General features: G+C 43.6%; 1 protein-coding gene across 1 annotated transcript; it reads left to right on the top strand.

The window, feature by feature from the left end:
- Nucleotides 1-966: 966 nt before the first annotated feature.
- Nucleotides 967-12,034, top strand: PPM1K (protein phosphatase, Mg2+/Mn2+ dependent, 1K). Its single transcript, XM_009877229.1, has 6 exons — nucleotides 967-1,471; nucleotides 1,831-1,931; nucleotides 9,257-9,422; nucleotides 9,942-10,086; nucleotides 11,119-11,253; nucleotides 11,706-12,034. Exons 1-6 carry the CDS (start codon nucleotides 1,032-1,034, stop codon nucleotides 11,835-11,837), a joined length of 1,119 nt encoding a protein of 372 aa, XP_009875531.1. The 5' UTR covers nucleotides 967-1,031; the 3' UTR covers nucleotides 11,838-12,034.
- The last annotated feature ends 1,836 nt before the right edge of the window (nucleotides 12,035-13,870 follow it).

The following is a 13,870-nucleotide window of genomic DNA, read 5'->3' as shown; positions in this document are numbered from 1 at the left end:
TGTCATGTTTCCGTCACCCCACAGTAAAAAAGAAAATCTTAAAATTTCAGGTGGTCAGTTCCACTCACCTCGTGGCCTAGCTCACATTCTTCTGGTGCAACAACAGTGATTCCCAGCACATTCAGTCTTTTATCAAGGTGACAGTTACTCTCTAAGTGCCCGGGAAAGAAACCTTTCTTCATTTAAGAATTGCATTAAAGGCAAACCAAGAGCATCTAAAACAAATGCACTGAGCTGTGAATGACAGGTTTAATGGAGGCTTCCAGAAAGCTCAAGTCACAGCCATTTTCTACTAAAGCAACCACTTATTAAGTTACTTTTGATAGCATGTTTTTGCAAGCACATGGATTTTTGTGCACTCACTTTAAAAAATATTTTTAACAAATATTTGAGATCTACAGATGCAATTGTGATTGGTGTGGGGAAAGCACGATGGCAAGGTCCTCCAGCCCAGAATTGCAGTGTCTCAAGGGTACATTTGTTGCTCTTTGCTCTTCAATGATGTCAGATCACCCTGCCCCCCGCTTTTTTTTGGCATTTACTGTAAGCCAGCATATTTTTAATTCCTTTATTGTGGCATATAATACCTTTCACTCATAATATTGCTCTCATCAAACTTTGAGCAATTAAGTTAGAAATCCCTCACTTAAAATTTAGTGCAGTTAAGTTACAGTGATCTGATAGTCCAGTTCAAATTACTGTGGTGCAACATGACAAGGGGCCAGCAGAAATTCCTTACCTTGCTCTATTTGCAGCACTCCCCATGAGATGTGGGCTAGTCTGCGTAGGATTGTTTCCCTGTGAGTCATGCAGATGGCTCTGTAGTTTCTTCTAGGCAGCCCTGTGCTACGCATGATTAGCGGGCTCAGCTCCGAGGGTGACATTGTTTCCTGAATGATGTAACTGAAAATTCCCCTTCCTGTGCCTCTTGTTTCCTGATCAGTTTTCTCTTCGCTCCCAAAGACATTCCAGCAGCTGCATATCTTTTCTTCCTGATCTTTTCTTCCTACGAATCTCTGCGAATACAAGTTATGTCAACAGCTACGTTAATTAATTTGGTACGAAACGGAGGGTATCAAGTAAGAAGGAGAGCCGTGCTGACGTCCCGCCTCTTGCAAGACGAGAAGCATCCGACAGCTGCCTGCTACAGCTCCACCACTGAACGCCGCACTTCCCGCTTCGACTCTGACGGGAGTGGCCGACACACCACATGGGACACCTTTGGCATCTGGGACAATCGCATTGATGAACCCATTCTCCTCCCGCCGAGCATAAAGTATGGGAAGCCGATTCCAAAAGTCAGCCTGGCCAAAGTGGGCTGTGCTAGCCATATTGGGAAGCGTAAGGAAAACGAAGACCGGTTTGATTATGCGCAGCTGACGGAGGACGTCCTGTACTTTGCGGTATACGATGGTCATGGAGGGGCAGCAGCAGCGGACTTCTGTGATAAGTACATGGAAAAATACATTAAGTAAGTGTTCATCAAGTGAATGCGTGTCAAATGAGCTAGGGCTGAAAGGGAACTGCCACCCCAGAGGGCTGGAGACACAGAGGGAGTGTGAACTGATTGTTTCCATGGGGTCACAGTGATGGCTGACCTACAGCTTGCTTATACTCTTCAGTATCTCTGTGTCACATCCCGTTGTTGTTGGGAGAAGACTTTATATATTTGCGAAATTTCAGTATTATGCTTCCAGTGCAGGTCATTTGTAAAATCACATTTCCTTTTCACTGAAATCCAGCGAGGAGATAAGGCTATGGAAGAGATTGATCAAGATGTATATTTCTCAGAAAGAAGTTGATTTTTTTTGTTTACTTGTTTGTTTCCAGAGAATTTCTTGCTGAGGAGGAGAACTTGGAAAATGTTTTGAACAAAGCTTTTCTAGAAATAAACAAAGCTTATGAAAGACATGTTCATCTGTCTGCTGATGGTAGGTAAAAAAATACGATACTCATATAGGTGTGAAGAATAAGGTTTTCCTTATTTGCTCAGTAGTTTTGTCATAAAATGTCCAGAAAAAATGCTTGAAAACAGTTTTACTTAACATAGGATTTTGCTCTGATCACTTACTGCAAATGAAACAATTATGTTTTACCTCCTTAAAATGAAAAATCTAGAAAAAGTCTAAATTACTGGGGAAGTTAGTAATCTGAATGTTAGTCTAATCATAAGTGAATTTCTCTTAACATAATTCTGTCAACTAAAGTGTGTGTCAGGTAAGCAAAAATGATTTAGATTTGCAAGTAGCATAACTTTACTGTGTGAGAAACCTGGAGGGAGGGTTGTATTTATTGTTGGGTTTTTTTTACGGGGGTTTTTGGTGTTTGTATTTTTGGTGTATTTTTTTTAAGGCTGTTAATGTGTCAGACGTTCCCCTTTCTAACTTGGCTGCTGCACCTGAGGAGGAACGTAAGCCAAAATTAATACAATTGGTATTGCTGCTGGCAAACACAATCACAGGAGTAGCTGAGCGTGAAAGGAAAAAACGCAGTGAGGAGGAAAACAAGGTTGGCTGTGGTAAGGCTGTGGTAAAGGTGGCACCAGCCCTTTTAGACTCCTTAGACCTGGCTGTTAATCAAGTTCTTGCATATGTGTCTAGAGACTGCGTACGTCTGAAGTTCTAGTTCCAGCAACTGGAATTGAGAGTAACTTGAAACAGGAACATCAAAAGAGGATAACTTGGAAGAGAGAGAGGTCCATGGCCCAGTTCTGTCACAGGAGTTTCCTCAAGCCATGAGATACAATTTTAACAGTCAGTTTAGCCAGTCTTAAAAAACCCCTCAAAATCTAAAACAAAAAACCCCAAACCAAATCCAATGAAACAACCCCACACACCACAAAAAAAAAGCAAGCAACACCCATGCCCCCACAAAAATACACAAAAAACCTTGTTCCAGTGCACGTGCTGCTAAAATGACCAAGGTCATTTCAGAAGGACAGAAGCTGTCAAAGTTTTCTCTCCAAGACTTGAAACCAACAACCCCTGTAGGGGCTGAAGTGATACTGTATTCTTAAGCTACTTTTCTTAAGCAATGAATGAATACAATCACGTAATGGAGCAGCTTCCTGCACTTTTATCTGCTAGATGAATCTAGGTAGACTCAAATATTTCCTGGAGGGCAGATAACCTGTCTGTTGCAGCACTGTGAGAGATACACACCTTTCCTCTTACCTCGTACAAGCTAAGATATCAGGGTTATCAGGAAAAAAAGTCCTGCAATGCAGCCCTTGAAGGGGCATAAAAATCTATAAAGCTCATTTCACCATTATATCCCATTTTATTTTTTTAATATTGAAATCCTTTTAAAAAAACCGATATGGTAAAAAAGTCCAGTCACTTTTGACCTACCGAGCTGATGAGGGACATGTCAGTAGAGCAGATGTGCTTTTTATCCAAGAGCCTCCTTGCAGATAAGTTTTCTTAAAAGCCCAAAATTCAAGAAGGCATCTGAACCCAGGCTTCTGTGCTTTCTGGGATCAAGACCTTTCATTTTCACTAACATGAAGGGCTGTTTACATTTGTTCCCCTCCCTGTTAGTAGGACAGATCTTGGTTTGGCTCATTGAAGTGACCTCTGTCAAGTGTCAGAGCAGCTCCTTGAGGAGAAAGCTTGGGAACTGTACTTGGAATATTATTCTGTTATCCTGAAGATGGTTTATGCTTATAGTGCTTCATACATGAAAATTATGAAACTGGATAACAGCAACATTTGACAGAAAAGTTGTACAGCAAGCTGAGCATTTTGGAATGACTTACAGGATTTTTTTTCCCATATATTTAACTAACTGGTGCTGCTTAATGAAATATAATGCAAATACCAGCGCGTTTGCATAACAGTTACCAATACACTGGACAAACCCTCTTCATTAAAAAAGCTTGAGGTCAAGCAAAAGAGAGGGCAAAAGCTTTGTCAGACAGCCACAGGGGTCACACTCGATCAAGCACTCGGCGTTTCTTAGGTAGGCTGAGGACCTGCAAGCTCTTGCAGGAGCCACTGCGATTTAAAAGTGCCCAGCGCTCTTCACCAGTTGCCCAGCTGAAAATCAAGCTATAAGACAAAGAGTGGAGAAACAGTGCCAAGACAAGGGTAGATTTCTGAACAAATTAAACTTTTTTTGCATATCTGTTGTTAAAATAATGCAAAAACTATGTTGACTATTTGGTGTGGATATTTTTGTTGTTGCTGCTGTTTTGAAAGTTACATAAAATTTCAGTGTTTGGCATGTATCCTTGTTAGAAGCCTACTTCCAAACTCATTTGGTTTGTCAGCAAAATTTCCAATTAATTGTGGCTATTCTAGATGTGAGAGTCAAGACTTTAGCAAAAGTATCTTGAAAACGGTGGCTGGTTGTGTAACAGTGGCTATCTGGAATATGCTGGAGGCTTCCCCTCCTTCTGAAGCCTGGCCGTGGCTGGTAAAGTGGAGCATTATAGCTTAGTCATGCTCCAGTAGATGACCCTGCCAGGGTTCACTCTTTTCAGTTTATCTGCCAAAACCCCAGTGCATGTTGAGAATGTCCAAGTCTTTACTAACACACAGCCAGCTTTGAAAGGGTGTGCCTGAGTGTTTGAAGCCCTGTAGCCTAAAATTGCAGGGATATTGTTTATAGTGCTATTTAAGAGGTAAAAACCTGATACAATGGCACAAATTTAACAGGACTAGAGATGTGCCCAGCTGTGCCTTTAAGGGCATGACCCTTTTTCAGATCACTTTGCAATTACAGAATATTTGAAATGATACATGCAGAATACGTAGCGTAATAGTTTCTGTGAGCTTTCAGTTTAAAAATAAAAGCTCTGTGTACATGTTGCAGGTACTGCTACTCTATCAGGAGTGCAGTTCACTAGTGCTGCTAGAGTGCTGTACTGGCCTGATGGAGACTGGTCCCCTCTGACAGTGCTTTGTATCTGCTGTTTCACACAAAAACGTAAGAAACTTTCTGTAGGCAGATCTGGAATAACCTGTCCTCCCCCTAAATCCTTTCTAATCATTAACAGCTTAGAGATATGCCTGAGTCCTGAAGCACAGTGTTTGCTATCTCTTAAAAAAATGCAATTTCAGTCACTTTCATGCATTTCAATACATCCAGTCATGGCTAAACTTTGATATAGGACACAATAAAGGAAGCTTATGTCCAACAAATATGTTATTATGCATGGGACAACTATTAGCACAGCTGGACAGAATTTTTTGATATTTTTGGCCAGCCATAAGGACTGAAATATAAAGACTGAATAGCTTTTCTCAGCAAGGACAGAAATAAGGAAATGAATCACGCGCTCAAGGAAATTTGAGCATCTCTCTGGAAAAATGTCAGAATAAACCCTCTCCTGGCCTACGAAGTCCTTCTGCTATCACTTCTGTTCACTGCGATACACTACTCGGCGAAAACGATACAGAGTCTTTCTGCTGACCTCCACGTTCAGTGCGTCCAAGTCCACAGTCACATTGGCCACTCACTTCTAGAATAGCCATTTTATTTTGCTTAGCAAACAGCAGAAGGTATTTAAAAATAACTGAATTTTGAAAGTAGTGGGGTTTGGGTTTTTTTTAAAGTTACAATTCAAGCATGTGATTTTTATTTCTTTGAATATGTTAACCTGCAACACTGAGGAAAAGGGAGATCTGCAGAAATTGCACTTAAATATTCCATAAATCCATCAACATTACGAAGGCAGCCTTTGTCACTAAGGGCCTAATCAAGTTAGAAGATACTAATTACAGTATTAAAGGGGTGTTTATTCTGCGTATATTCCCATGAGTCAGAACAATTCATATACCATATACTTCTATTCAGTACCTATAAGATGGCCCCATTTTAGTTGGCACTGGTTTGAACTCCCCATTTTTGTAAAAATAAATAAATTGCCTCAAGGAAACAAATTGGGCTGTATTCTGTACTGAAGATATTCTTCAGAGTGGCCACTCTTGCCATATATGAGACAGGTGGCCCTCCAGCATTGATAAAATTCTTCAGTTGATTTGTTGGTTGCCATTTACCTCCCCAGGGAGAAAAAAAAAAAAAAGAGAAAACCTCAACAACCCAGCTTATATTTTGGCTGAATTTAAACAGGTTTTGTCACACAGTTCTAGCAAGAAGGCGAGAACGGTGGCAATTTCCCAGAAACCCCAAGGCTGTGTGGCCAAAAATGCGTATGTAAGCCTCAAGAGCTTCCTACGCAACCTGCGAAAGACAGTGCAGGCAAACCCAAGAGTGACAGCTGCCCCCGTTCTGCAGCCCTTAACCTTTCATCTCCAGTGTTGCAGATTTATTTTGTTTGAACAAAGTCCCTGGGTGAATTTCCTATTTGCCTCTGTGTGTGCGTGTTATTTGTGGCAGACACTGTACCTGGTCAGCAGCTCTAGAACTGGAGGCCCTGGACACTATATGCTGGGCTTCAGTGGAAAGAGAGATCTGCTTAATTTTGTCCCATGTGAAGGAGTCCGGCGGTTCCTAGCCTGGACTACTGGAAGGTTCCCACATCCTCTTTGTCACATTAGTTGAGATGACTTGCAGTAAAAGTTGTCCAGTGAGTGTTAAGAACCTCTTGAAAGATCTTAGTTTTATAGTGATGTTGTTAGGAAAACAAACTCTTTAATTGTTAAAACCAATATATTTGCTGATGAATGTATTTTGATATCGTTAAATAACGTAGCAGCAGTTGTAGTAAAGCATTAGAAATGTTATCCCATCATCATTCCTGTGTTTTTGAGCTGTGCTAGAAATGCCCTAATGCTCATAGTCTAGCTACATCCATGTTCTCGCACCTCTACCCAGGTCATGAACTGGTTCCAAGGAGAGTGTGAGCAGCACATATTTTTCTAGGAATGCTGTTTAACTAATAAATGTATATAAAACTCAAGTCACTGTGACCATTACGACAGTTCTTAACACAATCTTGACTTATTCTTTAGTACTATCCCTTGATTTTGTGATAGCAGCTCTTTCTTTGAGCGTTTGCACTTGAAAGATGCAGATTCATCTGAATGGCCAAATTTTTGCAGTCTTTTATGAGTTAACGACTGCAGATCTTAACTTTTTTCAGAAGTTGCTCATGTTTGTCAGCATAATTCCAAAACCAAGGAATGAAATGGGAGAGTAGCAGCAGTTCTGCATTAATTTTAATGTCTAAATAAAATGTATTTTCTGTGAAATGAAAAGGTAGTTCTACATAGGTTCTTCATTTCACTTCTTTTAACTGTTGGCTAAAACAGGTATTTTACTGGTTCTACTAAAATTTCTAATCGCACTCGTACTTGTTATCATCTTACTTTCATAACATGCCTCATCGTGAGCCCACACTGGACTGGTTCTTGCTTCAAATCGGAAACAGGATGTCAGTGCTTACCTGCTGGTAGCTTCTGACTAGTCTTCTAAATAGTTTTGAACATTGTAGCCTGCATGGCAGCCGTATCGTGGTCCCAAGTTTGACCTAGGTCACCACGGCTGATGGTCACGATTGACGTGTTGGTTAAGCAAATGGCTAAACCAGGTCCTCACCCACAGTAATAATACCTGTTTTAAATAATAACACAAGCTTAGTTCAGACCATTTTGTGAGGTTTTTTTGGATTCATCAGCTCACTGCTTTTGCTGCACAACAAGGCTCAATGCATCCTCCAGGGTGTTTGTGCGCTTCAATTTCCTCCCAGCCCTGTTTTACTTATGAAGTACTGAGACCTCACAGGGTTGGGGAAGAGGTCAACAAGGCCCCAGAGCACTTGCATTTCTGTTTCTGTAGCACACAGGTGCGACGTGTGTGCAGTTCACTGGCAGCTGGTCAGAGATGGGGCTGGCTGGCATTCCTTGGGTTGAAACGCACCGTCCCGCCTCAGATCCATCCTGCCTCCCCAGGGTCATGGCTGCAGGGCCACAGGTTGTAGCTGAGCTCCACAAAAGTGGTGGTGGGAAGATCTTTAGTCACGTGAAAACAGGCATATAAGGGGATTCTCACTTTTAACTTAGTCCAAACCCCCATTGAATTGGCTTGCTTTTAAAAACTGGAAAAACTGGAAAATCCCAGAATGCAGGAGACCTTTCAAGGGGATTTGCATTGGCTGTGAATGCAAATACATTCCAGGCAATAGCTTGTCCCAGCCAGACATTTTTCTGTAATAGCTCAAGTCAGCAGGAGTTACTGCTTTCCAGGCACCTCTCACTGGGTTCCCTTCACATGATATTTGCAGGAAGGGAAGATACTAACTGTAATGAAACCAGATTGATCCTTTCAAAAAGAAGACAAAAAAAGGCATGCAGGAGAGTTGTTCTGGCATTTCCTTCACCACAGGTAAAACTGTGGATCTCTTCTGAAATAGGCAGACTTGTATTTCTCCTTTTCAAGCATGTCCTTTTTTTCCAGTGTTGTAGAAACAGAACTGAGAAGCTCTTAGATTTACTTGCACTGGTTAACCTTGCTGGGTCCCTGAATGCTGTCAGTCAGCTCAGCTCACTCCCTTACCCTTGAAGAGAAAGATGACATCACTCAGGGCTCTGTTTTCCCCTCTGAGCAGTCCCTGTACAGCCCTGTCAAGTGATCCCACCAGTGCCCGGGGCAGAATGCCTGGAGAGCCTCTGCCAGCTCACTGCAGAGGTTTGCAGGCACAAGGCAAGGCAGAATCCAGTTTCACTTTTATGCTGAGACCTTTAGCAAGTTGATGGGGTCTGAAGGGAGCAGTGTCCCTTTATCAAAAAAGCCAGTGGCCTGCTGGCTGAACCCTTTGTTTCTTGGCAAGGCTGGGGGAAGTAGAGGGAGATGGTAACAACTCTGACAGCAGTGAAAGGATGCCAGGGATTGGTGTAGAGGAGAGATCTAATGACCCACTTCACCACCTAACAGAAGGGAAGAGCCATCGGCTTTATGGTGGGCTACCTGTGCAGCCACTGAACCCAGGGATAAGGACAATAACCCTCTAACTTGAGGCAAGTTACTGAGACAGAAAAACTATTTGCTACAAGGTGAAAGGAAGCCACTGTACCTCATACTGCTGTTATTCCACTTGCCCTCTTTGCATGGAGCCATGTTGTTGCACAGAAATACTTATCCTTTGCACTTCCTCCCTCTCCCCCTAGTCTTACCTGCATGCATATTTGCTATATTTTGTTACATTATGTAGACCTATTTTAAACTCAAAAGCAGTTACTGGTAACATAGAACACAAACTGTCTTCATTTCACCATTGAAACTGTTGCTGTTATAAATGGTCCCATGCTTTGAGGCAGCGCTAAAACCTCTTTCTTTGATATGATGTTTGTAGCAACTCTGATGAACTCTGGGACCACTGCAACAGTGGCTCTGCTCCGGGACGGTATTGAGCTGGTTGTGGCAAGTGTGGGAGACAGTCGTGCTCTGCTGTGTCGAAAGGGAAAGGCTATGAAACTCACCATTGACCACACTCCAGAAAGAAAGGAGGAGAAGGAAAGGTACTGATGATGTACAGCTGATAATGTGGCTTCCCGGGGAAACGGCCTTGGTCAGGATGTCCTTCTGTTCTGCTGCTGGGTTGGGCTTGGAAGAAAGCAGAAGGTTGAACATAACACCCTGAGACACTTCTGAGCTGGCCAAGTGGCATAGCTCCAGTTAATGCATTTCATTCTCTCTGGAGGACCAGGGATATGGAAAGCCCTGCATGAGGGTAAACTGTCATAGCTAGAACGAGGTACAGAGCCGTGACCACATGGTTCAGACTTGTCCAAGATTGTCAAGATAGAGCCAAGACCTGAAGAAATGCCCTACGGTTCCCAGGTCAGGACTGTGCCCACCAAGACACATCTTTTCTGTGGAGCCCTTCAAACAGCAAAAGCCAACTGTCAGTCTTCCACCTTAGGTCCTCCATACCCCACTCCTCGTCAGTAGCTAGCGACAAAAATTGCAGGTAGAGACAGGTGTAATGGTACAAAGCAGTAACCTATATTTGCTTTTTCTTTTGTGCCTCTGGACAGGATTAGGAAGTGCGGTGGCTTCATTTCCTGGAACAGTTTGGGACAACCTCATGTGAATGGTAGACTTGCAATGACACGGAGCATAGGAGATTTGGATCTTAAAAACAGTGGTGTGATAGCCCAGCCAGAAACAAAAAGGGTTCAGGTAAAAGAAGGCCTGGTTAACAGGGACAGCAACATTCGGACTAAGGGGCATCATAGGTATTTGATGCAGGTGGCGGTATCCACACAACTTGTACCCCAGTGAAGCCCACCAAGCATTATTTCTTAATTGTGGTGAAGTAACCACAGACCAATTCCAATTAACTCATTTCAGATTAACACTAAGAGGACAGAAAAGCTACTAAATTCAACCAGATCAACTTCTGAATCCCATTTATCACAGTACAATATAGGATGAAGGAAGAAACATAACACGTGCTCTCCATGACTGAAATACAAAGGTGTTAGTCTGTTTGGGGCTTGTGGCCAAATGAATAATTTTGAGGTTAACAGTATCAACCACCACTGAGAGAACTAAGTGGGATATATGGATGGGCTGCCATGGAAAAAAAGTAGAATACAGAGAGGTTTGTACATGTGGGAGGAAGGGAGAACAAAAGGGCAGTTGCACGCATCTTACCATAGCTCTGTAGTTGTCCGGAAAACAAATTAACCACCCAGCCTTGACTTTTTCAGGAAGGCTCTCCTCTCAGCTCATATTCCATTACTTTTTCACGGTGCACCTCTGAGGGCCTGGGGAACTCGTATTCAGTTGGTCCTAATTAAATGCCACCCACTAGGCCTGAGGGGTTTAGGGAGATGACCACCGTGCTATCATGCCTTCCTTGAAATCCTCAGTTTAATGAAGTGTGTTGTTTACTGGTTAATGTATGGAGCTGGCCTTTTGGCCTCGGTGTAACCCGAGGGCTGCTTCCTCCAACTGGAAGCACTTTGAGACACCGTCCTCCAGTACAGGGAACACAGTCTGTGTGCCTCATGGATGTGCTTGAGAGTTCAAGGGGCAGCCTTTGGCTAACCAAGGGCTTGGGTGTTCCAGTTAGTCCTTGCATAGGAAACAGGAGAGCACGCACTGCCCCCAGAAGTGCTTTGCAACAGAGTGTAAACCAAGGCAGGCAGTTAATCGGCCTTGCAGTGCTCACTCCATCATCGTGCGTACTGTGTGCCTTTATTGCAGTTGCATCATGCAGACGACAGCTTCCTGGTCCTTACTACAGACGGTATTAACTTCTTTGTGAACAGTCAGGAGATCTGCGACTTCATTAACCAGGGCAATGATACTGCTGAAGCAGCACACGTTGTTACTGAGCAGGTAATGCCAGGGCTTCTTCTGATACCAAATGCTTCTTGTTTTTTGTTTGGTTTTAAGAAAAACAAGTATACAATCACACGTTCAAGTGAATTGAACTTCGCTGGTTGAGACATTCACTGCTCGCTAGCCTGTTCCTTAGCCTGGGTCCTGCCAGGCATTGTTTCAAGTAAATTGCTTAGCTCATGATCCACTGAACTGCGTGGGACCGTAACTGTAGTTAATTCCTGGGCTGAATATGTCATCAACATAGATAGAAATGGTCAGTTTCTCACCGGGGTTGTGGACAGTGGCATATCCTGTGGAAAGCTCTGGGACGTAGCAGAACACAGCATCGGGTCTAGGAAGGGAAGAGGAAGTCTTGGGCCTAAGGGCATGCTGTCCCACATGGAGCCAGATACCTGTTTCCTTTTCCAACCAAGACAATGATGTTGACAATTTGTTTCTTCTCTCAGGCAATACAGTTCGGCACCGAAGACAACAGCACAGTTGTCATAGTGCCATTTGGAGCGTGGGGAAAGTACAAAAATGGTGAGATCAACTTCTCCTTCAGCCGCAGTTTTGCTTCCAGTGGGCGGTGGGCATGAACACCTGCTACAGCGATCTCTTCCTGCCATGATCTGGACACAGTGTGCTACAGGAGAACACATCCATCTGTTCATAGGTTGACTCAGTGTCTTGTCCATCTCTCCCGTTCCCAGTGTTATAGAAGAGGCCACTGCTCCCTCGGTGCGTAATGCCTCGTTGATGCTTACGGCTGATCGCATTTTGCTGTTTATTTATTCCAGTTGGCATTGAGGCAGCTATTTCTTTGGGTTTGTAATCCCAGCAGCTCCGCACATCACTTGGTTCACGTAGACGAGGCTCTGGGCTTTCACCTAAGGCTGGAGGTGTTGCACAATTGTTTCATACCTACCTGTATTACCCAGGACCCTTAGTTACGTGGCAGCTGTGTAAGTCTGAGTCTCTGAGCCACATATTGGCTTCTTTGTGTGTTAATATGTGGGGGAACAAATGCACAGTGTTCTTAGGTAGACAAAAGAGCAGGTTTGTTGTCTTCCTCTGCTGTGTGGCCACCCCAAACTCCCCTGTGCTTCAGGAGAAGCGGATGAAAAATAAGGGAGACGTTTCAGAAGCGTTTAGATTCTGATGCCCCTTGCATTTGGTGTAGCTGAACAACTTCCTGAGACAGTGCTGCTCTGCAGGGCTTTACGCTCTCATTGCCATCATCCTGATCCTCTAGCTCCAAGGAGATGGAGCAGGCTGGAGTCAGGTGCTGTTGGACAGATGGGAACATTCTCTGCATTAGGCCCAAAGCCTGTCCCTGTGGTCTCTGTGGACCACACAGCAGCCCCTTGTATTGTCTTCTCTTCGGTGTGTCAGTGCTTGACAGGAGCAGAGAGGAGGGAAAAAGCTGCACATTTTTGATATTCAGAGACTCTCATCAACTTGAATATTTTTTTTAAAGGGAAAACCAGCTAATTTCAAAAAGTTTATTAACAAAGATTCTTTTGACTGTGTAAGACAGGACAGTTTACTTCTTCATAAATATATGAAGATTTTCGTGCCCTCCACTGAAGGTTTGTTTCAGTTAGTCTTGATCTCCTGTGTCTCTTCATGATATACAGGGAGCTGTAAAAAGCCCAAAGCAAGCAAGCTAGAGGAAGGAGAGAGCACTGTAATAATGTAAGGTAATTTTTATAAGTTTTGGGTATTCTTTCTAGTAGATGTCAGATATTCAGAAGTCAGAGGGTAGTTTTATACTTAAAGGAATATTTCCACTTGCCTTTCTGGAAGAAGTTTGCATCTAAAGAGGCATGGGGGGCCAGAGCTCTGAGACAGCTCCTGTCGCTGCTGTGACACGGGCTGCAGGTGATGTGTGGGGAGTAGGTGAAGATCTGTCCCAGCGTGCCTCATTCAGACCTCCTCCTTCCTGCACCCCACATCAGGTGTGCAGCTCCTGCAGCCTCCGAGTTGCCCTGTTGCAGGGCAATATAGGCAGCGGATTTGGCTCTTCTCAGGCTTGCTGCACTATTTTTCATTCTGTGGATGTTTCCAACAGCAAACAAAACAAAATGTAGAAGAGAAGTTGCCTTTTACTAAAATCACCTTGCCATAAGGATCCTGAGATGCCTGGCCTGATTCTCATTTTCCAGTGAAGTACAGATCTTCATTACTTTTAGCCCAGGGTTACTCCTTAGGCAGTCATTCCACAGGATTTCATTGCCTCCGGTTGAGGGTCTGGCGGCACCCAGCAGAACACAGTGTGGTACTGACAGCACTGAGTACTGGGTGTTGAGAGCGCATGCTGGTTTTGTCCTATCACTTGGTGTATTACGTGGTGTACATAATGTGTATATTCACTTTCCAACTACGAAGAGCTCGTGAGTCAGTTCATGTAAATCTCTGTTGTATTGGATGCTGTTGCACAGGAGTCCGTAACGAGCGCATCACTGGTTTATGATGATAATCCCTTCTCCCCTAGATATTCCCCAGGTTGGAGTTCAGTCTTCACATGAGGTCAGAATGTTTGCTGGTCGTGGTTTTGGGCTCAGTGCGCCTTGCTTACCTGAGGCAGAGGGGCGCTTGTATTTATCAGTGAGAGCAGGTTCTCAAGTCT

This window comes from Apaloderma vittatum, unplaced genomic scaffold (assembly GCF_000703405.1).
Source record: "Apaloderma vittatum isolate BGI_N311 unplaced genomic scaffold, ASM70340v1 scaffold16649, whole genome shotgun sequence".
Taxonomy (NCBI): domain Eukaryota; kingdom Metazoa; phylum Chordata; class Aves; order Trogoniformes; family Trogonidae; genus Apaloderma; species Apaloderma vittatum.
Note: the sequence above shows the minus strand (reverse complement) of the source record. Positions and strands in the feature narration are given on the sequence as shown.

Coding starts and splice junctions, on each gene's coding strand:
- PPM1K (XM_009877229.1), top strand. CDS start 1,032: ATGTCAACAGCTACGTTAATTAATTTGGTACGAAACGGAGGGTATCAA. Junction 9,423..9,941: donor AGAAAGGAGGAGAAGGAAAG/GTACTGATGATG, acceptor GCCTCTGGACAG/GATTAGGAAGTGCGGTGGCT. Junction 10,087..11,118: donor CAGAAACAAAAAGGGTTCAG/GTAAAAGAAGGC, acceptor CCTTTATTGCAG/TTGCATCATGCAGACGACAG.